The 26,192-nt window shown below is 44.5% G+C and overlaps 2 protein-coding genes across 3 annotated transcripts in view; one reads left to right on the forward strand and one right to left on the reverse strand.

Moving 5' to 3' along the window:
• RTF2 (replication termination factor 2) overlaps positions 1 to 26,192 on the reverse strand; it is a 52,269-nt gene that overhangs the window by 12,922 nt on the left and 13,155 nt on the right. For both annotated transcript variants that reach the window (XM_008013434.3, XM_008013419.3), the window contains exon 5: positions 23,514 to 23,592. In XM_008013434.3, the coding sequence (XP_008011625.3) occupies positions 23,514 to 23,592 (79 nt within the window). The remainder of the gene's footprint in view (positions 1 to 23,513; positions 23,593 to 26,192) is intronic.
• On the forward strand, positions 1,888 to 14,143 carry LOC103243819 (beta-1,3-galactosyl-O-glycosyl-glycoprotein beta-1,6-N-acetylglucosaminyltransferase 7). The gene is made up of 4 exons (XM_037982624.2): positions 1,888 to 1,992; positions 6,413 to 7,379; positions 8,683 to 8,778; positions 11,789 to 14,143. The coding sequence occupies exons 2-4, from the start codon at positions 6,473 to 6,475 to the stop codon at positions 12,013 to 12,015; spliced, it is 1,230 nt and encodes a 409-aa protein (XP_037838552.1). The 5' UTR covers positions 1,888 to 1,992; positions 6,413 to 6,472; the 3' UTR covers positions 12,016 to 14,143.

A 26,192-nucleotide genomic window follows, 5' to 3' on the forward strand; every position in this document is an offset into this window, starting at 1 on the left:
GCATGAAAATATACATCCCCATCAATGAGCGTCCCCATCGCACCATATGTTTTGAAGAAAAACTTATGCTAATCTGAATGGCAAGGGAAACAGCTCCTTTTTGGCTCGGATGAAGAAACATAAAAAAACCCCACTGCATTCACAATACCTGTTTCGTAAATTATCCCTATGTCCTTTTGTTTATTAGGGATTTCATTTTTTAAATGTTTTAGTCAATCTGTGTAAGAGGTTTACACATCAAGCTGATTTACCCTTTGTCCATTTATTACCAATAGAAATGGGTGGCACAGCTCCTCTAGTACATTTGCTTCTTGTGCTGGCATTTCCCGCAGCAATGTGGAAGTGTAACGTTTAATGTGGGCAACACTCCCCAGCATTTCCTCAGCTGCTTCTTCCACTGCTGTTTGGCTTAGAACGGCTTCCTCCTTCCAGATGTAGAATGTGAGACGAGGTGAAACCCAGCACCAACCCTCGACCCCCAGGAATGGGCCAGTATGAACAGATCTGCCGTCTAGTCCAGGTGCACCCACAGGACAAATATTATTGTTATTATTATTATTATGAGATGTCACCTCACTCTGTTGCCCAGATTGCAGTGCAGCGGCACAATCCTAGCTCACTGTAACCTCAAATTCCTGGGCTCAAGCAATCCTCCCACCCTAGCCTCCTAAGTAGCTGGGACTATAGGTGTGCACCACCTTATCTCACTAATTTTAAAGAATTTTTTGTAGAGACAGGGTCTTGCTATGTTTCCAGGCTGGTCTCAAACTCCTGGCCTCAAGCAATCTTCCCACCTCAGCCTCTCAAAGTGCTGGGATTATAGATATGAGCCACTGCACCCAGCAAGGACATGTTTCAAAACAAGCATTCACAAGATGCAGGAAGAGATGGCACAGCAAGACCTCACAAGCTGGCAATGACTTTTCCACACATAAAAGGACTGACCTTTTCTGATTCTTGCTACATAAAATCAGAACCTTAACTCACAGACTCTGAACATCACACAAACAAAATGTATGGGGTCTCCCCACTGGAAGGCCACATGAATGCCCCAACCCCTGAAGATTATGGGGACCACATTCTGTCTGTTCAATGTTTCTAATACTCTGTGCTATGGCAACAACATCTGTTCTGCAAAACAGCAGCATGTATCTCAGAGGCAGCCCACGAGCAGGCGAGGAGAATCTGTATTCATCTGACCACACATCCCGCTTACGCGTCAAGGCACACAGAAGATAAGAAATCTCTACGGTGTGTGATCTATGTCTCTTGGTGCCGATATTCTTAATAAAGCTGTCTGTGGCAACCCTGCAGAGAGTACCAGCAAGCAGAGAACCTTTAAAACCAGAAAAGGAAAGGATGTTAAGAAGAAAAGTACCCAGAGGTGGAGAAAGAAGGGAAGAGGAAAGCCTAGTGAAGGCGTGTCAGACCCCACCTTCACCACGTGCTATGGCGCAGACTCACCCTTGGGGATGCTACAGAGCACAGAGAAGGCTCAGGTCCTGCCTTGTGAAATGTCTGGATCTTTCTGAATGCTGTTTATGGAGAAACGGGATTTTTAAGTGACTTTTATTTATTCCCTTCATGAGAGAGGGTCTGGTAACTAAATCATGCCTCCTGTATTTAAAATCATCTCAAGACTCTGACCCACGAATACCACGATTTCATCCTTGCAGTTTTCTGAATGTGAGTGGCTGTGCGCCCTTCATCTGGGTCAGGCGTCTTCTGTTGTCTCATTTTGTTTTTCAGGAGGGATCCGGTCCCAAGGAAATACTCAGAGAAGCAAAAGCAGCAACGACTTTTCAATCTGCAGGTCAGAACTAACAGGAATTAAACTCTCCAGGGACAGACAGCAACAAAACCTGCCAGGCAACTCTACTCAAGTGACTGAAGCAGGCGCTGCTGCTGGGGAGGAACCGATGGGAGAGAAAGGCGAGGCTGGGCCCTGACACCACCAGGACTCCCACTCCAGGAACCAGGGGGCTTCTCCTGGTAAGCGTCTCAGTAGCTATGCAAGACCCACCAATGGCAAAGGTTAAGCAGATAGGTGTGTGTGTGCGTGTGTGTGTGCATGTGCGTGTGTGTGTGCGCGCGTGCACGTGCGTGTGTGTGTGTGGCAGGGTCTCACTTCTTTGTCACCCAGGCTGGAGTGCAGTAGTGCAATCTCAGCTCACTGCAACCTCTGCCTCCTGGTTTCTAGTGATTCTCCTGCCTCAGGCTCCAGAGTAGCTGGGATTACAGGCACACGTCACCATGCCCAGCTGATTTTTGTATTTTTGGTAGAGATGGGGTTTCACCATGTTGGGCCAGGCTGGTCTCAAACTCCTGACCTCAAGCAATCCGCCCGCCTCAGCCTCCCAAAGTGCTAGGATTACAGCTGTGAGCCACCACGCCTGGCCACAGGTACACTTTTTGAAGTAAATAATGTTTTTCTTGGCTCTATGTTTTTAAAATATTAGAATATGAGTAATATTTGAAATGTAGGTGTTGCAGGTGTCTTTTTCTCTCAAAAATAGCCCCCACTTTTTGTTTAAGCCAAAGAAAATAAAAGTAGAATATTTTCCCAGTATGGCATCAACTAGATTTTTAAATATAAAATGCTACCATTTGTTAACTCCTTACATGAGAGGCAGATTCAAGATCATGTTCAAATCCTCAGCTCTCATTTTGTAAAATAAAATGTTCTATTTCTTGTGGTTGTTTTGAGTGGATATCTTAAAGTTTTCTTCTTTCCATCAAAATGGCTAAAATAATTTATACATGTTTTAGGAATAAGCTTTTTGTAAAAGGCATCCATTTTACCAGACAGCTAGCTAGCTTTTGAATTCAAAATTCGTCCAACTCATATTATCATCTCAAATAACTCAGGAAAACACTGTACTAACATTGAGGCTGGTCTGGACAGCATTCTAAGCTGCGAGAGAGAGAGACACCACATTTTCGTTGTGCGGCTACAGGGACTTTAGGACAAGGGAAGAGAACACCTGCAGTTACGGTTTCGGGGCCGCATTACTCCAAGGGTGAGCGCCAGTGAGCACGGAGCAGCTCCTAGGGCCAGGCTCAGTGTGAAACTCACATCCTTCACTCCTGCACCTCCTCCCAGTGTCCCTGTGAGGCAGACACTACCATACACCACGTCCACAGTCAAGAAAATGGACACTCAGGGAGCTTCCCTTACTTGCCTGACAGATTCTTAAGCGCTAGGGCTGTGAGCCTAACACCGGGGCCCTGATTCAAAACCCATTTCCTGAAGCTAAATATGAGGTTCCTAATAAGGTAAATGCAATATTGAGCTTCCCTCAACCCCCACCCTTTTTTAAAAGTAAAGCTCTCAGAAACTTTCTTTGGGTGCTAAAAATCAACTGCTTATGCTGGTTAAATTAATGTTAATGCTTTAAAACAATAATATTCTAGAATATATGGCAAAAGATTTTGAGTTCACCCTTAAAGGTTCCCATCCATTATCTATTTACTCATAGGAATTTCCTTTAAAATATATACATATAAAAAATTCAGCAAAAGAGTATATATGGGATGTTGCCAACTCACCCTAAAAAGTCTCTACCACAAATGAAATCCCATCCTAACAAATTCTCAGAGACTATGTCCTTCAGCGAACTGTTGTGGAGGCAATGTGATATCAAACCCATGTTGCTGACTTTTGCTACATTGGCTGTGAAGGCTTGTTGGGAGTTGGGAGAGGAAGACTGTAGAAGAATTACCAGAAAAAAAGAACACAGGCACTGGCTCTAATTAGAAGAGCAATGTGTTCTGAAACAACTCCCTGGAAGTACTTTAATCTTGGCCTCAAGACAAAACCTTGGCCTTTGAGGTTGGAAGCTGTTTTGTTCCACTGTACACTATATACATATAAGGCATGCATTATTATGTTTTTGGTACCATTGTTATGTTTTTGTCCCAAAGGCCAAGGTTTCGTCTTGAGGCCAAACCTCCGCCTCAAGAGTGAAACTCCTCTAAAACAACAACAACAACAACAACAACAACAACAACAAAAACCCAAAATAGGCTGGGTGCAGTGGTTCACGCCTATAATCCCAGCACTTTGGGAGGTCGAGGGTGGATCACTTGAGGTCAGGAGTTCGAGACCAGCCTGGCCAACATGGTGAAACCTCATCTCTACTAAAAATACAGAAAATAGCTAGCATGGTGGCACATGCTTATAATCCCAGCTACTCAGCAGGTTGAGGCAGGAGAATCACTTGAACTGGGGAGGCAGAGGTTGCAGTGAGCCGAGACCACACCACTGCACTCCAGTCTGGGCGACAGAGACTCTGTCTCAAAGAACAAACAAACAAAAAACAAAATAAAAGGACAACAGACAAAAAACAAAAACAAAACCAAACCCTTCTTCCTATACTGAAGTCATAATACAGAGGAAGATATGACAAACTACGGCACATGGTTTATCTTTAATCAAAATTCTTACAGGAGAAGTAGTAAAAAGCTTTACTTTCAAGAACATTTTTCTTTCCTATTCAGTTTCTATAATCAGGTTTATTTTAGAAATCTCATATAAAATGTATAAATTATGATGGTTTCATGTTTATAAAGATAAGTATTACATAATTTATAAGAATGTCTTTAAATTAGGCTATAAGGTTTCATGTTTGGGACAGAAACCATTTACTGAACCAGTGGAACACATGCAGCCTGACATACCTCAGCAGTGGTGCTTTTTATTTTGGAAGCATGATGGGTAGAAATAAACAGTACAATGAAAATAAATACAACAGCTTTAAAAATCCACGGTCAATGTTAATAGTTTTTGTTGGCTCAGAGTTTAAGAACACAAGAATAACTAAAAATGCTGCCTGGTTGAGGCATTATCCAAACACCATTTGTAAAAATGATGTGGAAAGGCAAGGAACCAGTGTCCAACCTGAGCTCAAACACCAGTCACATGTATATGGGCTTTTGAAAAATAGGAAATAGGAATAACATGCAACTTTTTTTTGTTGTTGTTTTGTTTTTTTGAGAGGGAGTCTTGCTCTGTCGCCCAGGCTGGAGTGCAGTGGTGCAATCTCAGCTCACTGTAAACTCTGCCTCCCGGGTTCACGCCATTCTCCTGTCTCAGCCTCCCGAGTAGCTGGGACTACAGGCACCCACTACCATGCCCGGCTAATTTTTTGTGTTTTTAGTGGAGATGGGGTTTCACTGTGTTAGCCAGGATGGTCTCGATCTCCTGACTTTGTGATCCGCCTGCCTTGACCTCGCAAAGTGCTGGGATTACAGGCGTGAGCCACCACGCTGGTCAACATGCAACTTTTAATGGAAACCAAATCAAGATTCATAAACAAGAAAAACAAATACTTTCTAACAATATAAAGCTTGACATGTTACCTATTCAATCTTCTTCCCTAAATTCCAAAGAATGATCCTTGCATGTAATAATTACTTAACTGAAACCTTTTGGTCACTTTTTGCTACTGCCACACCTATTCATGTACCTCTGTAGACTCAAGACAGACAACTACATGATTATCAAATAATGTTATTAAAGATATCTTTTTTAAATCTATGACATCTTTCCTAAAAATAATTCAGAAACTCTTTTCTTTCTTTTGGGAGATAGGGTCTCACTCTGTCACCCAGGCTGGAGTGCAATGGGATAATCAGGGCACCACCACATCTGGCTAATTTTCAAATTTTTTATAGAGATGGGATCTTACTATGTTGCCCAGGCTAGTCTTGAACTCCTGGGCTCAAGTGATCCTCTGCCTTGGCCTCGCAAAGTGCTGAGATCACAGGTACGAGCCACTATGCCTGGCCCAGAAACTCACTTTGACAGGTTTAAGTGTATAATCATAAAATTCCTCTTAATTTGTCACTTCTTTTGTTGGAAATATTTAGTCTTATATGCAGAATAATGGCATAAAATGAACTTTGAATAATGCAGAACAGGACAATGTCTATGTATAAAATAAATATTTGAGATTTTTCATCTCCCTAAATAAGGGCAATAACATGAAAATATGCTCAACATCATTAGTCATTAGGGAAATGCAAAGTAAAACTACAGGAAACTAACATTACACACTCATTAAAAGGTAAAAATTAAAACATTTGACCACAGCAAGTATGCATGAGGCTATATAATAAATGGAACTATCATACATTGCTGGTACAACCACTTTGGAAAATCAGTTTGGCAGTTTCTTAAAGAGTTAAACACACCCTAACAAACTACAGTGACAGAAGGCATACTGGCAATTGCCAGAGATGGAAAGAACGGATGAAAAGGAGCGTTAAGAACACTTTGAGGGGTGAGGGAAATGCTTGTTATCTTCATTGCTGTGATGGTTTCATGGGTGTGTATATGTAGCTTAGTGTACTTCAATAAAGTTGGGGGGGAGAATTACAACACCCTAAATTGTCTCTGTTGTTCTTTTAGGAAGCTTAAAGGAAAAAATACTCAAATTATGGTAATAAGAATGCACTTGGAGCTCAAGATATGAGCCAGCTTCGAGTCACAAAGTCTGGACTTGTCGTAAGCGCAGTCATTTGCTTCTTCATTTTTCTTTACTTAAGGAATCCAACTCCTGCGGAACCAGAGGAAGAACCTGTCCATTCAGAAGTAGTAGAATGTGGTTTTTATCCAGATGAACTGTGCTCCGCTTTATTTGAAGGGAAAGGGGTGGCCCCCCAAATTGCAAAATTTTGGAAAGCCCCTCATAAATCTGAAATACATGCTCATTTACACACACCAGGAAACTGCTCCAGGATTTCTCGGGGGCTGCATTTCATAACCAGACCCCTGTCTACAGAAGAGGGTGATTTCTCTTTGGCATATATTATAACTATTCATAAGGAGCTGGCCATGTTTGTGCAGCTTCTCAGAGCTATTTATGTACCTCAAAATGTTTATTGTATTCATGTTGATGAAAAGGCCCCAAAGAAGTATAAGACTGCTGTGCAAACCTTGGTTAACTGTTTTGAAAACGTTTTTATTTCCTCCAAGAGAGAGAAGATGGCTTATGCTGGCTTTACAAGACTACAGGCAGATATTAATTGTATGAAAGATCTAGTGCATTCTAAATTTCAATGGAACTATGTCATCAATCTTTGTGGACAGGATTTTCCCATCAAAACCAACAGAGAAATCATACACTACATCAGAAGAAAATGGAATGATAAAGATATCACTCCTGGAGCAATCCAACCACCACACATTAACAACAGATTCAAAGACAAACCACCCCATAACTTCACCATTTCTTTTGGAAGTGCTTACTATGTGCTTACAAGGAAGTTCGTAGAGTTCATACTGACTGACATCTGTGCAAAAGACATGCTTCAGTGGTCCAAAGACATCCGCAGCCCAGAGCAACACTACTGGGTGACCCTGAACCAACTAAAAGGTAAGAAAGACCCACCGATATGGATGTCTGTGCAGTCAGCAGCAACCAGCAGAAGATTTACTTATTTATTTTGAGACGGAGTCTCACACTGTCACCCAGGCTGGAGTACAGTGGCACAACCTCGGCTCACTGCAAGCTCCGCCTCCCGGGTTCACGCCATTCTCCTGCCTCCACCTCCCAAGTAGCTGCGATTACAAGTGCCTGCCACCACGCTCAGCTAATTCTTGTATTTTTGGTAAAGACGGTGTTTCTCTATGTTGGTCAGGCTGGTCTCGAACTCCCGATCTCAGGTGATCCGCCTGCCTCGGCCTCCCAAAATGCTGGGATTACAGGTGCAGGTGACCTCACCTGGCCATAAGATTTATTCTTAACTGAAGATTTTTTCAATTCAGCTGTGGTTTTTTTGGCTTTGTAAATGTTCCACATTTTGCCAGACCTTCCACTTAGTGAGACAGGAAGTTCTCTGATTTTAGGAGTCTGAAGTTAGCTGAAAGATAACTTCTTATCTTTTGTTCCCTCTCTAGAAGGAAGTACTGGCATTTTGCATTTCCTCAGACTTTGGAAAATTCTGAGCATAAATCTTTAGAAAGTTCTTCATTTATTTGATAAATACTACTGGATAACTACTAGCGCCAGGCATTGTGCTAAGGGCTCTGTAAGATGGAAAATATTAAAGCTAGTAATGATTTTGTGGCAAATTTGATACTTCAGATGGGTTGTCTGAGAGGGAGAGGGAAATCAGATACCATGCTTTAAGTGGACTTCAGTATTTTCTTTGTAAAAGGTGGACTGGCTCCTATAGGGAGTGTGGCTTCAAGCCTGAACAACTAAGCTAATCAGCCTAGATAGTAGTGCACAATGAATCCAGTAGACATTAGTTAGGATTTTTTAATATAATCTCATATCCATTGCAAGTTCTATTTTCAAATAATCTCCAAAGGCTGTTACAGAGAAAACACAATCCAAAGAACCCCAAGAGAATCACAAACAGTATTCTGCATACAAGGGAGTAACAAGGGATGGAGAAAGGGCTGAAAAATGAAATCCAAGTACAAAGATGGCAATCCCCAACCTTGGTCCACCCGGATGCTACCGCCAGTGTAATACAAGCTCCCACCCCCAAAAGCACTAGCCTTTGATCAAATGTCACAAGTGAAACATTTCAAGGAAGGTTGGACTTTCCCCTCTACTTTTCTCAGACTACCTCATCTAGAGGAAATGGAAATGATAGCACAGAAGAACTTGTACTAAAATAACTGGGAAGCAGATTCCACACTGTATGCTGGTTTTGTTTTCCTCTTAGATGCTCCAGGTGCTACATCAGACGCTGGCTGGGAAGGAAATGTTCGAGCCATTAAATGGAAAAGTGAGGAAGGAAATGTTCACGATGGATGTAAAGGTAAAAAGAAAAACAAAACAAAACAAAACAAAAAAGGCTTGAAATTGTACAACAACTATAAAACTGCTGCCTCAATTCTAGTGGGAAAGACCGAGGACCATGTTTAAAGTAATCTGGAATTAGTGATGATCCAATCAGCATAGGTTGAGTCAATTTTTAAAAAAACTTTTTATATAAGATTCATACAGAAAAGTACACAAATCACAAAAAATACAGGTTGATAAAGTTTCCCAAAGTGAATATACCCTCTGTGGCAATAGCTAGGCCCTGCGTGTGTCTCCACACAGCTTCCTACCCAGCGGCAGGAACTACTGCACAGAGATACAGTAACTGATTTTAACAGTGCTTTTGGGTAGGGACCTCGGGTTTGGGACTAGATATTAAAAATAAACTAGGTTTACCCAGTTTTTCAGCTGTTTAAAAGACTGGCCTAAAATAGACAGATTGGAGACAAACAAAAAATGTAAATCAAATACCAGACTAGTTCAAAGACAAGTAAGTCCCACTGCCAGTGTGCACAGCCACCCTCCGGACGCACAGGTGTCAGGTTAGAGGGCTGGAACCATTTCCTAGTGAAGTGGTTTTTTCAAAAGTAGATATGATTCAATTAGGGATCCATTTACATGGTAGAAAAGCGACAGGTAAACAACAGGTTAACGAGCTCTGCCCTTTCTTTAGAAAGCAGGGCCTCCCTGTCATTACACACGGGGGTGTGTCAGGACTAGTCAGTAAATGCTCAGAAAAAGCAGGGGGCTCAGATTCTTCCTGAAAACAGGAGCCCCTTAGGTGTGTACATGGCGTAAGAAGTCATGATGGGTTGACGCTATCAATAATACCTTAATGATTCAGAATTTTGAATGAAATCGGAACGTTTCAACAATGTTTGAAAAAAACCCTAGTTAGTATAAATCCTAACAAAGTCCTCATTCCCTAAAAGTAAACACTTCAGAAAGTTCTTACTGGCTTACTAGTTCACACTAGCTTCAGTACGAAAACGGTTCTCACAGTTAGGCAGTAGCGTGGCCATCGTGCCCAGCATTCAGAGTCAGCACCCAAAGTAGGCCAAGCCCTGGTGTGTAGGGAGGCGGTAAATCTTCCAGGGCCCCGGCTTTGGGCCTGCCCTCAATCCTCACAGCAATTCTCAGGTAGAAACAATTATTATTCACCCTTCCTACTCATGTGGAGCCCAAGGCTCAGGTAAACGAAGTCAATCCCACAGGCAGAGGGAGGAGGGGCAGGGCTGGGGCTCAGGCTGGGAGCAACCACCTGCCGCCACAACAATGGGCGAGTTCCCAGCCCGACTCTGCGTGCAGAGGGACGGCTATCCCATTAGAACCAGCAACAAAGAGTTTATTTTTAATCACCCAAATAGCATTAACACAGCTCTGAAAATGGTCCATTTATTTGTATTCCCTTCCAGTTCAACTTCATCTGTGTCTAAATGGCACAGCTGTATCGTTATAATCAAGGTGTAGCTGAGCTGCTTTTCACTTATGTCCTAAGTTTCTCCCACTGATAGTCTTCACATTTGTAACCTTTTTTTTTTTTTTTTTGAGACAGGGTCTCGATCTGTCACTCAGGCTGGAGTGCAGGTGGTATGATCACAGTTCACTGCGGCCTCCACTTGCTGCGCTCAAGTGATCTTCCCACCTCAGTCTCCCAAGTAGCTGGGACTACAGGTGTCAGCCACCAAGCCCAGCTAATTTTTTATTTTTATAGAGATGGGGTCTCACTATGCTGCCCAGGCTGGCCCTGAACTCCTGGGCTCAAGTGATCTTGCCGCCGTGGCCTCCCAAAGTGCTGAGATTACACACATGAACCACTGCATCTGGCCCATATTTACAATTTTAAAGCAGTTAAATGTAACTCTACTGAGATTCTACCACATTGTAGCAAATACGTCTATCAGGTAAACTTTTTAAAATCATGGTAACAGCTGCCGCTTATATAGTCTTACAAACAACACTGGACATTTTGTGCATATATCCCCCTGCCCCTTTTACAAATAGTATTTCCTTAAGATAGGTTTTGTTTTGTTTGAGATGATGGAGTCTCGCTGTGTCGCCAGGCTGGAGGGCAGTGGTGTGATCTCGGCTCACTGCAACCTTTGACTCCCTGGTTCAAGCAATTCTCCTGCCTCAGCCTCTCGAGTAGCTGGGATAACAGGCACGCACCGCCACGCCCAGCTAATTTTTGTATTTTTAGTAGAGACGGGGTTTCACCATGTTGGCCAGGCTGGTCTCGATCTCCTGCCCTCATGATCCACCCACCTCGGCCTCCCAAAGTGCTGGGATTACAGGCATAGGCCTCCCAAAGTGCTGGGATTACAGGAGTGAGCCACCATGCCTGGCCTGTAATTCCCACTTCAATGTTTGTATCAAATGTTCACTCTGAAAAACAAATAAAAAGCAATGCCAGGCACAGTGGATCACACCTGTAATCCCAGCACTTTGGGAGGCCGAGGTGGGCGGGTCACCTGAGCCCCAGAGTTTGAGACCAGCCTGACCAACACGGCGAAACCCTGTTTCTATAAAAAATACAAAAATTTGCTGGGCACCGTGGTGCATGCCTGGGGTCCCCCAAAAATATAGAAGCAATGACTTATTTAAAATCCATACCATTCTTATGAACTACTTACAACCAATGAAAAGACTCAGAAGTTCATGGAACTCAGAATCTATGGGAACTGAGATTTTACCAGGTACATGAGTGCTAGCTCATCTCCCTTGTGTCCATGGTGAGCTAAAATTCCATGGTATTCACCCAAAGCAGTAACTAACAAAGATTTTAGAAATCACTAAAAGAATGAAAGCGTCCCTTTCCACCGTAAGTTCAAAATTCAACATAAAAGCCCCTGTCAAGGCACTCATGGAAGTGCTGTTTGATGTGAACTCTGGTGAAGCCGAGGCTCACCACTGACACTGGACAGAGCATGCGCCACTTCTTGCGTGTGAATAAAATGGGTGAGGAAACAGAGGCAGCAGCTAGGTTTTTGTGTTTCTTTCTGCAGGCCGCTACGTCCAAGACATCTGTGTATATGGACCAGGACACCTGCCATGGCTCATTCAGTCGTCTTCTCTGTTTGCCTACAAATTCGAACCCTCGACAGACCCGCTTGTAGTTACCTGCTTAGAGCGGCGGCACAGACTTCAAGTGCTGAGGCAGGCAGAAGTTCCCATAGAGCCACACTGGCATTTTCAACAGCAGAGTCATTTCGACATGAGACTGAACCGCTAGGGTACTGTCTGCTTTCTTACTGAGTGGTATCATTCTGTTTCCTGGACTTGAAACAAGAGAACATCGAACCAAAGAAAGTGGGAAGATGATTCCTTGATTCAAATTATTCCTAAAATGAATTCAGAAACATGCTACTGACAAGACTTTACTATTGATTACAGGCCACTTTTATAGCTTTGGGAAAGAAATCACAAGACCAAAAAAACTCAAGCTACCACTGGTGACACATAGCAATGCACTTAGAAGGCCAACTGCTTCAGTAAAAAGCTGCTGAAAACCCAAATTCTGCAAACACCTGGATCCAGGCTGAAGCTGAAAGAAGAACGACACAGCCCGTTTTGAAGACTCTGATATTACTGTGTATGAGATACTAAGAAAGAACAAACTCCCAGTGAAAATGAAAATATGCTTATCTGAAACAGTCCTCACTGGCTGCGAGCCATGTAACTCTGTTCTGGCGGTCCTAGAAAAATACTGACGAGCGTATTTCTTTGGGTAAAATGGAACTCATCTGGAGTAGAAAACACACCTTGTTAAAAAGGGTGCCCCAAGTGTCTGCAGTCTTGACATGTCGTCTTCTAGCACCTTCTGTGATGGTGGACATTCCACAGTTGAGCTGTCCAACACTCACCACAGCCACAGGGGCTCCTGGGCATTGCAGACATGGCTAGAGCGACTACAGAAGTGAATCTTTCTTTCTTTCTTTCTTTTTTTTTTTTTTTTTTTTTGAGATGGAGTCTCACTCTGTCGCCCAGGCTGGAGTGCAGTGACGCAATCTCTGCTCACCACAAGCTCCGCCTCCGGGGTTCACACCATTCTCCTGCCTCAGCCTCCCGAGTAGCTGGGACTACAGGCGCCTGCCTCCGCGCCTGGCTAATTTTTTTTTGTATTTTTAGTAGAGATGGGGTTTCACCATGTTAGCCAAGATGGTCTCAATCTCCTGACCTGTTGATCCACCCACCTCGGCCTCCCAAAGTGCTGGGATTACAGGCGTGAGCCACCGTGCCCAGCCCGTGAATCTTTATTTTTATTTAATTTTTAAAAATTAAGTTACATTTATTGATTTATTTTTAAGACGGAGTTTTGCTCTTGTTGCCCAGGTTGGAGTGCAATGGCACAATCTCGTCTCACCCGCAACCTCCGCCTCCCAGGTTCAAGCAATTCTCCTGCCTCAGCCTCCTGAATAGCTGGAATTACAGGCATGCGCCACCACGCCCGGCTAATGTTTTGTATTTTTAGTAGAGATGGGGTTTCTCCATGTTGGTCAGGCTGATCTCGAACTCTCGACCTCAGGGGATCTGCCCGCCTTGGCCTCCCAAAGTGCTGGGTTTACAGGTGTGAGCCTGGCCTTAAGTTCCCTATAAATGGGCATGTGTGGCTAATGGTACTATGCTGAACAGCACAGATCTGAGACACGAATGGCCGCGATTATCTCTATTCACAGATCTGGGTCTCCTCCCTTAGAAAGTCCACAACTTCGATGCTGCTGCTGCTGCTGCTGTGGAGAACTTTATATATATCCTCTTTCTCTAAAACAGTTCATACGGCATCATATGAAACAAGCGTGTGACTGTTAAATAGCACAACATACAAGAGATTTAAAAAAGGGAACACGGGAACCAGAGGAGAGGAAATTTAAGAAAGATAATTCCAACGCAAAGTGGAAGCACCTCAGTAAATGGAAGCTTCCCATGCATAGAAATGAAGTCTAGTCACTGTGTGAAATAGCCCTGGGAAAACATCATAGCTAGACAGAAGGAAAAGGGATTTGGTAGGCAGATCCCACACATCAAACATCAAGGAACCACAGAAAATTAACACCTTTGTTTAAACAAACCTTTCTTCCCCTTGGATATCTAATCCAAGGAAAGCACATATGGAAACTATTAATACTTTCAAAAAGAACACAAGAGCCCCATGACAGCACGTCACCGCCTTCCTACACATTTTTACAGGCAAACACAGCGCCTCCAAAGGTGACAGCTGGCTACATGCTGACGGGCTGTTCATTCAGAAAGCTCAGATTAGCCATGATTATGTCCCCAGTAATTTATAACTCAATAGCAACTGAATGCAAACCCCATTAAAGGAACAATAAAAAAGCTTACATCTTTCAAGTTACTTAAAATACCAGCCTGCCTTCACTTCATTCCAATGTCAACCCGTGGCACACCCAGTCACATACTATGAAGCGGCCCGTAAGAGCAGCCGCGCACCAGCACTGTTGGGAGGACATGGGTGCTCCTGGGTGGGGAAGCGCTCAGAGGAATGTCTGACACTTTTAATGGATGAGAAAATCGAGGCACAGGGGGACGATGGGATGTTCCTGGGACCACAGGTGGGAAGGTGGGGCTGGTATTTGGACCAAGCAGCTACACTCTGCAGTGTGACTGCTGAGTCCCAGGAAGCTACACCACCTTACCTTACACAAAAAAGCAAAATGGAAACAAACACCTGCCCCCAACAGGCTTAAATGCTATAATGAAGACGTGTCCTGAACAAATCATTTCAGTACGGCCAGGCGTGGTGGCTCACGCCTGTAATCCCAGCACTTTAGGAGGCCAAGGCGGGCAGATCACAAGGTCAGGAGTTTGAGACCAGCCTGGCCAATATGGTGAAACCCTGTCTCTACTAAACATACAAAAAAAAAAAAAAATTAGCTGGGCATGGTGGTGGGTGCCTGTAGTCCCAGCTACTTGGGCGGCGGAGACAGGAGAATCGCTTGAACCCGGGAGGCGGAGGTTATGGGTTATGGTGAGCCGAGATCATACCACTGCACCCCAGCCTGTGCAACAGAGCAAGACTCCGTCTCAAAAAAAAAAAAATCATTTCGGTAACAGCGGGATAAAGTAGAATAATAAAAGTACACTAAATGCACGGTGGAATGCAGCAGCCTGAGACTGGGCTTCAGTGGAGAGTGGGGACAGCAATGGAAAACAAGGCCAAGAGTCAGAGAGGTGGGGAGGCCAAGAGTCAGGGAGGCTGAGAGGGAGGCCAAGAGGCAGGGACGCCGAGAGGCAGGGAGGCTGAGAGGGAGGCCAAGAGACAGGGAAGCCAAGAGGCAGGGAGGCTGAGAGACAGGCAGCTGTGACAGGCCAGGGAGGCCAAGAGAAAGCAGCCGCCTCCGTGAGCATGAAAACAAGAAGCCTAGGCTCACTCTCTCCTGATCAGACCCTCAGTGTGTTCATGGGTAGAGTAAAAGAACAAAATTAACACGTGAAAGTTTAAGGCTGCCTATTCTGTGTCTTACATGATTTCTTGAGGCTAAATATTCACAGAGACTATAAAGATGGCAGAAGGCTAAGATAATCTGAAGAAGGCCAAAGCCTGAAAACCAGAATCAGCTGCACTGACCACTTCTGATGACACTCATTTTCCCTAACTTAACTTTTTCTTTCTGCTCCACCTCCTCCATGAAAAGCAGGTAGACAGTGTGAGCATGTATTTTTGGACTTCTGACTTTAAAACATTTACACATCCCATTCGCCTATCTACAAAGCCTAAATAAATGAAGCCACAGAGGTAGCAAGTCCAATGCTACTGATCACAACTTCAATACTCTACATCGGCAGTGTTTTTTTTTTTTTTTTTTGAGACGGAGTCTTGCTCTGTTGCCCAGGTTGCAGTGCAGTGGCGCGATCTCAGCTCACTGCAACCTCTGCCTCCCGGGTTTAAGTGATTCTCCTGCCTCAGCCTCCCAAGCAGCTGGGCCTACAGGTACGCACTACCATGCCCAGCTAATTTTTGTAATTTTTTTTTTTTTGAGATGGAGTTTCGCTCTTGTTGCCCAGGCTGGAGTACAATGGCGCAATCTTGGCTCACCACAACCTCCGCCTCCCAGGTTCAAGCAATTCTCCTGCCTTGGCCTCCTGAGTAGCTAGGATTATAGGCATGTGCCACCAAGCCCAGCTAATTTTGTATTTTTAGTAGAGATGGGGTTTCTCCATGTTGGTCAGGCTGGTCTTGAACTCCCGACCTCAGGTGATTCGCCTGCCTCAGCCTCCCAAAGTGCTGGGATTACAGGCGTGAGCCACCGTGCCAGGCTAATTTTTGTATTTTTAGTAGAGACGGGGTTTCACCATGTTAGCCAGAATGGTCTCGATTTCCTGACCTTGTGATCCGCCCGCCTCAGCCTCCCAAAGTGCTAGGATTACAAGTGTGAACCACCGTGCCCAGTCCTACATCGGCACTTTTCAAATTTTACTGTGCATACAAATCATCCAAGGATCTTGTTAGAATGCAGATTCTATTTCAACTGGTCTGGGGTAGGGCCTGAGAGTCAGTCTTTCTTTTCTTTTCTTCTCTCTCTCTGTTAACTTTTAATTTTATTTTGTTTTTGTTTTTTTTTGAGACAGGGTCTCACTCTGTGTCACCCAGGCTGGAATGCAGTGGCACCATCACAGCTCACTGCAGCCTTGAACTCCTGGGTTTAAGCCACCCACTTGTCCTAGCCTCTCAAGGACTACAGGTGTGTGCCACCATGGCTATTTTAAAATTTGTTGTAGAAACAGGGTCTCCCTATGTTGCCCAGGCTGGTCTTGAACTCCTGGCCTCAAGTGATCCTCCCGCCTCAGCTCCCAAAAAGCTGGGATTACAGGTGTCAGCTACTGTGCCTGGCCTAGAGTGGGCATTTCTTAAAAAATAAACAAAAAAATCTCTCAGGTGATGACAATATTGCAGGTCTGTGGGTCATGCTTTGAGTAACACACCCATCATTTATTTGGCAGCCTGTAATTACTCCAGTGTAGTTCTTTGTATTACAAGAAGTGCACAGCACAGTAGGGAATAAAATTAATTGTTTTGGCTAGCGATTTGTTTCTAGTAAACACAAAAACACCTAGCAACAACATCTCTTTGGACCCTGTTTACTGAAATCAATGTGCATACCATGTGTTTTAGAACATGGCACCAAAGCCATTTCCAACCCTCAAGTCTCTTCCAGTGAACTGAAAAGCCAACTGTTGGTGAAACTGCAGACCGAAAAGTGGAGAAAATGTATACCCAAAATACCACTGGGGTTCCTGACGTTCTTACAACACTGGCTTCTCTGAATTTTAGCCATTACCTAAAAAGTGAAAATATTTGTTTTAGACTTTAACACTGACTCCCTTCATTCATGTTTTGTGATGCACTACAGGTCCTGAAACTGCACCATCACTTTTCTTTTTGGCAGAGTTTGGCAGGAATGGTTAGTGTTCGCCTCTTCTTACTGGGCATCCAGCTAGACTACATTTCCCAAGCTACCTTGCAGGTGTGACCATGTGACTGAGTTCTGGCCAACATAACACGAGTAGAAGCCAAGCGCATCCCTTCCAGGCCTGGTCCATAACAACCTCCTAAAAGAGATGTTCTTTTCTCTTTCTGACCAAAACAAGAGGTCAGAGCTACAAGGCAGCAGCAGCCTGAATCTTTACCTTTGGAAGAAGGCTGTCCACTGGATTAGCCCCTGGAACTTTGGGGTTGTTTGTTATAGCAGTTAGCCAACTCTGACCAAAACACAAGTTAAGATTTTCCTTATTGGAAAATCTGAAATGCTTCCAAATCTGAAACATTCTGAGTGCTAACTTGGTGTCACAAATGGGGAATTCCACACCTGATCTCATGTGATGGGTCACAGTCAAAACTTTCATTAATGTACAAAATTATTAAATATATTGTATAAAATTACCTTCTATATGAAGAAGGTGTATATGAAATGTAAATAAATTCAGTGTTTAGACTTGGGTCCCATCCCCAAGATGCCTCATTATGTTTATATAAATATTCCAAATCCAAATAAATCTGAAATTCAAAACACTTCTGGTCCCAAGCATTTCAGACAAGGCACATTCAACCTGTACTTAGTATTATTAAACTTCAGAAATTTGAAATTAGAAATTGGAGTTTGATTCTTGATAAAAGTATATGAATTCGCCATTTATTTCCTCATTTTATAACGTTATTGTTTAGAATTTTGTGTCTAAATAAAAAGCATCTGAAAATTTACTACAATTCCTTTGTTTTAGATATTAGAATCTCAGGGTTAAAGGGGTGAAGTGATTGATATTCCCAAAGCCAGAGCTGGTGTGTGAGTCCAAACTGTTGTACTGGTTGTGCTATGGTTTGGATGTGTCCACTAAAGTTGATGTGTTGGAAACCTGATCCCTAATCTGTGGTGTTGGGAGGCGAGGCATCATGGGAGGAGCTGGGGTCATGGGGACACTGCCTGCACGAATGGATGGATGTGGGAGTGGGGTCCTTATTAAAGGACAAGGCAGGCTCCCTCTTATTCTCGTTCTCTCTCCCTCCTTCCCTCCTTCTCCGTGTGATGCATTCATCATGTTACAGCCCAGCAGAAAGGCTCACACCAGACGCTGTTGCCTTGATCTTGGACTTGTCAGACTTTGGAGCTATGAGGAAATAAATTTCTGTTCTTTATAAATTACCTATTCTTGGGTATTCTATCAGCAGCACAGACCAGACTAAGGTTGCATGCATAAAGAATGATTCCTACTCTAATGTGCCACTGACTGTCCCATGCTCTCTACTTTTTTTTTTTTTTTTCCGAGAGCCTTGCTGTAGTGCAGAGGCATGATCTCAGTTCACTGCAACTTGCACCTTCCGGGTTCAAGCGATTCTCCTGCCTCAGTCTCCTAGGTAGCTGGGACTACAGGCATGCACCACCAAACCCAGCTAATTTTTGTATTTTTAGTAGAGATGGAATTTCATTATGTTGGCCAGGTTGGTCTCAAACTCCTGACCTCAAGTGATCCACCCACCTCAGCCTCCCAAAGTGTTGAGATTACAGGCATGAGCCACCGCGCCGGGTCCCACGCTCTCTGATTTTATCACAGGCGTGAACCACCGCGCGGCCCCCCGCTCTCTGATTTTATTACAGGCGTGAGCCACCGCGCGGCCCCCCCGCTCTCTGATTTTATTACAGGCGTGAGCCACCGCGCGGCCCCCCGCTCTCTGATTTTATTACAGGCGTGAGCCACCGCGCGGCCCCCCGCTCTCTGATTTTATTACAGGCGTGAGCCACCGCGCGGCCCCCCGCTCTCTGATTTTATTACAGGCGTGAGCCACCGCGCGGCCCCCCGCTCTCTGATTTTATTACAGGCGTGAGCCACCGCGCCGGGCCCCGCGCTCTCTGGTTTTATTACAGGCGTGAGCCACCGCGCCGGGCCCCGCGCTCTCTGGTTTTATTACAGGCGTGAGCCACCGCGCCGGGCCCCGCGCTCTCTGGTTTTATTACAGGCGTGAGCCACCGCGCCGGGCCCCGCGCTTTCTGATTTTATTACAGGCGTGAGCCACCGCGCCGGGCCCCCCGCTCTCTGATTTTATTACAGGCGTGAGCCACCGCGCGGCCCCCCCGCTCTGTGATTTTATTACAGGCGTGAGCCACCGCGCGGCCCCCCCGCTCTGTGATTTTATTACAGGCGTGAGCCACCGCGCGGCCCCCCGCTCTCTGATTTTATTACAGGCGTGAGCCACCGCGCGGCCCCCCGCTCTCTGATTTTATTACAGGCGTGAGCCACGGCGCCGGGCCCCGCACTCTCTGGTTTTATTACAGGCGTGAGCCACCGCGCCGGGCCCCGCGCTCTCTGGTTTTATTACAGGCGTGAGCCACCGCGCCGGGCCCCGCGCTTTCTGATTTTATTTTCTAAATTGTGTATTATGGGTTGAATTACGTCCCCCTGCAAAAATCCATATGTTGAAGTTCAACCCCTAGTACCTCAAAATGTGACCTTATTGGGAAACACAGTCACTGCAGATGTAATGAGTCAACATGAGGTCATTAAGTTGGGCTCTAATCCAGTATTGGGACTGGTGTCCTAATCACGGAAAATTTGGACACAAAGACAGACATGACAGAGGGAAGATGATGTGAACAGGGCGAAGGCCGGCTATAAACCAACGAGAGGCCTGGACCAGATCCTTCCCTCAGAAGAAGCTAACCCTGATGACACCTCGATTTTGGACGTTAGTCTCCAGAACTGTAAGACAATGAATTTCCGGTAAGTCTTGGAAAGTAAGTCTTCCGGTAAGGCTTGGCTACTTGATTACAGCAGCCCCAGCAAACCAGCAGAGTATTCAACACAGCTCTGCAAAGGCAGCTTTGATGTACAGCATACAAGTAAAAAGCATTCATTATCTCGTTCATTCTCTGTTGGCAACGGATTTATTTTTAAGACAATTTCCTGAGGTATTCCTGAATTTCAACCAGTATCCTGTCCTAACTGCAGAAGGTCGCAACAGCCAAGGCGGCCTCCATGAGGAGCCAGGAGGAGCCTATGCTCCTGTTCATCACCTGGTCTCTACTGTCGCTGTGCAGTCCTGACACGGCCCTGTTCCTCTTTCCTCCTGCCTCCTTCCCTTCCCTTGAAGTGCAAGGTACAGACTGTTGAAAGCTTACTAGCTTTCAGTAAAATTTCCCAAGCATCAACAATGAGTTCCCTCGTAACGTTGTGTTTCCATGGAACAGAATCAGCTTCTCTGTGAAGCTCGGCAGACAGTGTGATTTTACTGCGCACACGTCATTATGGTTATTAGTATGGATGTTTTAGGCCAACCAACGCAAAGGACAACTGTGCACCCATCTAGGAGATGGGTACTATTATGGGCGTAAGAAAAAAACTGGATTGCTTTAGATCAGTAGGTCCCCCAAGCCTGGTTACCCATTACAATGATTCTGAGAACCCTTAAGAACTAGAACTCCTTCTCCTCCTTCTGGTATTCGAAGGTTTCCCCAGTCTAGTCCAACTCACACCTCGGCCTCTCTCCCTGCTCCCGTACCCCACCCCACAGTCCTGACAGGACCAGGCCTGGATCACACCTGCCGTTCATCTCAGTATGGCTGTCCAGCTGCTTCCGCCCATGAATACTGCTGCTGCCCCTCTTCCTCCCACTAACCAATCACAGTTCCAGCAGGACTTACAACAGTGTTTTGCAAACTTCAGTCATTCCCCTGCTAACTGTACTGTCAATATCTTAGTATTTTTATTTAAATCTACCAGTTGTTTCTAGTTAATTTTAACCATTAACTTTATTATTATTATTATTTTTTGAGATAAAGTCTCACTCTGTCACCCAGGCTGGAGTGCAGTAGCACGATCTCGGCTCACTGTAACCTCCGCCTCTTAGGTTCCAGCAATTCTCCTGCCTCAGCCTCCCGAGCAGCCAGGATTACAGGCACATGCCACCACACCCAGCTAATTTTGTATTTTTAGGAGAGACGGGGTTTTGCTATGTTGGCCAGGCTGGTCTTGAACTCCTGACCTCAGGTGATCCACCCGCCTTGGCCTCCCAAAGTGTTGGGATTACAGGCGTGAACCACCATGCCCAACCTAACAGTTAACTTTATATTCCTAGGATAAATATATAAAAACAGTACTCTTTGCCATAAATATAAAGTTACCATAAAAATCCAGAGAATACCAAACAGTTTTGTTAGATCCTGCCTGCTAAAGCTCTGAGCTTAAAGTCTACTTTCTTAGGCAGTCAAGAGAGTGTTACAGACATATGAGGATCAAAGGGAGAATTTCTCCCCAAAGCAAGCAGAAGGTCTGAAGGATAGCAAAATGGGCGTCACTGTCCTGCCAGACAACGCCTTGCAGAGACACCCGGTGCCTGGCTGTGCGCCTCCCCAGGGCAGCACCACTACCACCAGCAATCTCTCCATCCCTGGGAGTGCAACCAATAACCATGCTCTTCCTTTGAGGCCCAGAACAAATGCCCCTCCCTTTATAAAGCCATTTCTCACCAGCAGACTAAAGAAGGTTCTCTGGCCCCTTAATGCCAGTATCTTTACCATCTATTTGGTACCTGGCCTCAAAAAGCAAAGTAGAGCATGATGTTTCCTATAACTTATGATTCCTGTAGGACCGCAATCTCCCTGAGCGCAGGAACCGTGTCATCCACATCTTACTTTCCCTTGGAATCTATGGCATCATCTTAATACAGGAGACAAATACTTCTGGCTGAGTATCAACCGATTCCCAAATGTCTTCTTTGAATTCTTTTCTTGAAAGAAAGCTTAATAAGACAGACTCCTCATTCTAAGAAGCCTTTATTCACAGTCACCCCAAAGTGGACACAACTCACCGCCCGCACTGACCTCTTCCCCACTCACCTCTGCCTGCCTCTGGGCCTAGACAATGGGAGCCACCCAGTGTCCTCCTCCACAGCTAGGATTTTTAGAATAAAACTAATGCACATCCCATCTGGCTTAAAGCTGCCTTCTGACTTCCTGCTGCTCTTAGAATAAAATCCGTAAGCCCCAATGTGGCCCCCAGGCCCTGTATGAGACAACTCCTGCCTAACTCTTCAATCTCATCTATTCCCCTCGCCGGCCCTCCATTCTCACACTTTCCGTTCCCTGAACTCGCAAAGTCCTCTGTCACTTCTGAGCTTTTGCACATGCTGTTCCTGCTGCCTAAGAGGCTGCTACTCAGGCTGTGCGCAGCTGGCTCCCTTGTGCCCTGCAGGTCTGAGCTTAAACCTCCAGAGATGCCTCTGCCAACCACCACTATGCCAGCCTCTCTCCCTCCAACACATGGCCTCATGTCTTTCCTTCCTAGCATCGGTCACAATCGAGTCTGCCTTGCTCATCTAGCTGAGTGTCTCTCTCTCCAATCAGGATGTGGGATGCAGGAGAGCAAGGGCCTTCGTGGATCTTCTTCAGCATGCTATCCCACAGATCAGTGCCCAGAAGAGGCGCTGGCCCCTAACCCTCACTTAGTGAAAGCTGCTGGCTTTCACAACAGGGAGCAACAACACAGGGGGAGGGGAATGAAATACAAACAGGGTTGATACAGGCAAAAACAGTCAGAAGCTGCTGGCATCCATGACATTAAATGAAGCAGCACGCTTTCGACGGGTCAACAGTACACCCAAGACACACACACATTCTGGCTTCAGCAGCAGCCGCACCATTAAAGCAAAGCATCAGTATTTCCTCCACATGAGCTGAGGCTAGCTCTCATGTCTAGTTACTTGCCAACCGCGTGAGTATTTACTGAGGGCATGCTACATGCCCTGGAGAGAATAAGTCCTGCAGATAAAGAGATGAACAAGCCTTGTTTCCTACCCTCGAAAACTAAGTCCGGTGGGGAAACAGACACACACATATGCAACTACATGACGATGGGAGGAGTGAGATAACCAGGTGCTTGGGGAGTGGAAGGAGGTTTAGCACCAGGGAGTCACAGAACAAGTCAGAACTATAGAACTGAGGCTCACGGGGGAGCAGGCCCTCCAGGACAGCAGGTCCACTAGAGGAAACTGAGGCAGCGGCACGTTCAGGAAACAGCCCTCGGGTGGTCTGACCCGGACTGGCAGGCAGTGGTCAGGTGATAAGAGGTCACTGGGGTCTGTACTCCAGCAACCAAGAGCCATGGAAGCAGAAAAGCAACTTATGAGAGCTGATTTCAGAAAGAACAAATGGAGGGAAAGAACCCTAAACCATCTGATTTCCTCAGCTATGGAGAAGGAACAAATGGTATATGTCAGGAACTCACCGTGTGGCAAACTTCCGCTTTTATCTCTTTCAAGGCTCGCTCAGAAAACACACAGCCGCAGCACCGAAGGAAGCAGAACCTGGAGAAATAACCCAGTGGGGAAATGACTGTATTAATCACACGATCAACTCACATTTATTCGGTTGATACAAAGGCCACGACCCACAAAGATTAAAATAGTTACATTTCACTCCATTAAAAAAAATCAGTACGTTCTCATAGAAAAGGGCCAGAAAAAAAAGAAAGAAATCAGTTATATCCAAAATAAAAAAAAGATCAAAACTGAAACCACAACCATAAAAAGTCAAAAGAACAGGAACTCAGGAAGGAAATATTTTCAATAAATATAAGATTCAGAGCTTATTTTATGAATATTCAAAAAGGTCTTAGACAGCAACGGCCAACATCATAATAGAAAAATGGCCAAAGAGGACTAACATGCAGTTCACACAAAAAATATATAAAGACCAAAGGATTCTTAACCTCAAATGTTAAAAGAAATGCCTTTTAAAACCATGACACATCAATGTTTTATCTATGGGGCAGTAATTCAAGAGATTGGGGCTGGGCACAGTGGCTCACACGTGTAAATTCCAGCGCTTTGGGAGGCCAAAAGTGGGAGGATCACATGAGGCCAGGAGTCTGAGATGAGCCTGGGCAACATACTGAGAATCTATCTTTAAAAAAAACTTTTTAAAAACTTAGCCAAGTGTGGTAGTGGGCTCCTGCAGTCCCAGCTACTAGGGAGGCTGAGGTGGGAGGATGGCCTGAGCTATGATAGTGCCACTGCACTCCAGCCTAGGTAACAGGGACAGATTCTGTCTCTTTAAAAAAAAGAAGAAGAAGAAGAAGAAGAAGAAGAAAAGAGACTGAAAGTATCCAGTTGGAAACTGAGGACACAGGCACATTTGTTGTCAGGTGGATACAACACAGTACAACACTTTATGAAGCCAATTTGGCAGTACCAAATAAAGTGTGACTTTTAAGAATTTCTCCTACAGAAACATGCCCACAAGTGTGCAAACATACAAATGTGTGTTTAGGAAGTTGTGTAGTATAGCAAGGTAAAAAGGAAAGGAAGGAAGTCACCTCCATGTTCCTCAGTAGGGAAATGGTCAAATAAATTATAAACATCCAAACAGCTATTAAAAAGAAAGTAAATAGAAATGTCTATATGCAGAGGCGTGGAGAAGCGTGGATGTGGGTGTGTGGTGGGGGGAAGGTGGCATTAAACATCAAACAACGAATAATGCCACCACCATGGCTGGAGAGCAGCATAAAGCACTTTCACATTTCACTTTAAGCATTCCTTGAAAAACGCCACAGGACAAATTTTCTCTAATTTCCCGGGGATTATAGCAGACGCAGATTGGCCTAACCAAAATCCAGTTCATAACACTGCACTAAATTCACTGAATGTTGTTTAGCATTTTTAAAATCCTATTTTATAGATACTTACAAATTATTAATTAGGAAGCTATTTTTCTTTTTACAAAGGCCCAATGTTTTTATTACAGTAACAGTTTATTTCTACTTTTCTATATATTTAAATCTTCATTATACAAACTTTACTAAATACAGCTGGTCCTCTATACCCACGCGTTCTGCATCTGTGAATTCAACCAACCTGGATCAAAAATCTTTGGGAGGAAAAATGAATGCATTTGTACTGAACGTGCACAGACCTTTTTCTTATCATTATTCCTCGAACAATACAGTATAACAATGATTTACACAGCATTTATATTGTATTAGGTATTATAAGTAATCTAGAGTTGATTTGAAGTATACAGGAGGATGTGTGTAGGTTATATGCAAATACTGTACCATTTTATATCAGAGACCTGAGCATCCATGGATTTTGGTATCCACAGGGGATCTGCGAACCAGTCTCCCACATATATCAAGGGATGACCATATACAAACTAATCCAATCATCCATTTCAAGTGTGGAGGCTCTTATCAATAACAGATGGACAAAGTCAAAATAAGCAAAGCTCAATTCATTGGGTAAGAGAAAAAGGAGAAGAGACTGACCAGCAAACCAAAGGAGAAACAACAGAGGAAGCCATAATCAGAGCAGCAGGCTGCAGGGGACTCCTACTTGAGACCCCACTGTGGAGCTCGTTTCTGCTCAGTTCCTCTTCTGGGGTGAGCTACAGTTTTCTTAAAAACAAGTGGGAAGCCAAACACGAAAGGTTACATATTGTATGATCCTATGCATATGAAATATCCGGAAAAGGTAAATCCATTGAGACAGAAACAGACTGGAAATGGGAGTACCTATGTAGTGGGCAGAGGGTTTACCTTTTGGGGTGATAAAAATGTTCTGGAACCAGATAGAGGTGGTGACTGTACAACACTGTGAGTGTACTAAATGCCACTGAAACATAGACTTTAAAATGGCCAATGTTATATGACTTTCACCTCAAATACAAACATGTATGTGTATATATATATACATGCATGCGCACGCACGCACACACACACACGCGCACACACAGACACACAGAAGTGGGACATGGTTAGGTAAATGAGTCTGGTTCCCCAGAATATGTCCTACTTGACCCCAATGGTGGTTTAAAGAGAGACCTAAATGGTTTAAATTCAGATTATTTGAAGAAGAGTGTAGTATTTAAAAGCAAAAGGTCCTGGGCCCTAAACTGTACTTCTCTCCAA

Source organism: Chlorocebus sabaeus, chromosome 2 (assembly GCF_047675955.1).
Source record: "Chlorocebus sabaeus isolate Y175 chromosome 2, mChlSab1.0.hap1, whole genome shotgun sequence".
Taxonomy (NCBI): Eukaryota; Metazoa; Chordata; class Mammalia; order Primates; family Cercopithecidae; genus Chlorocebus; species Chlorocebus sabaeus.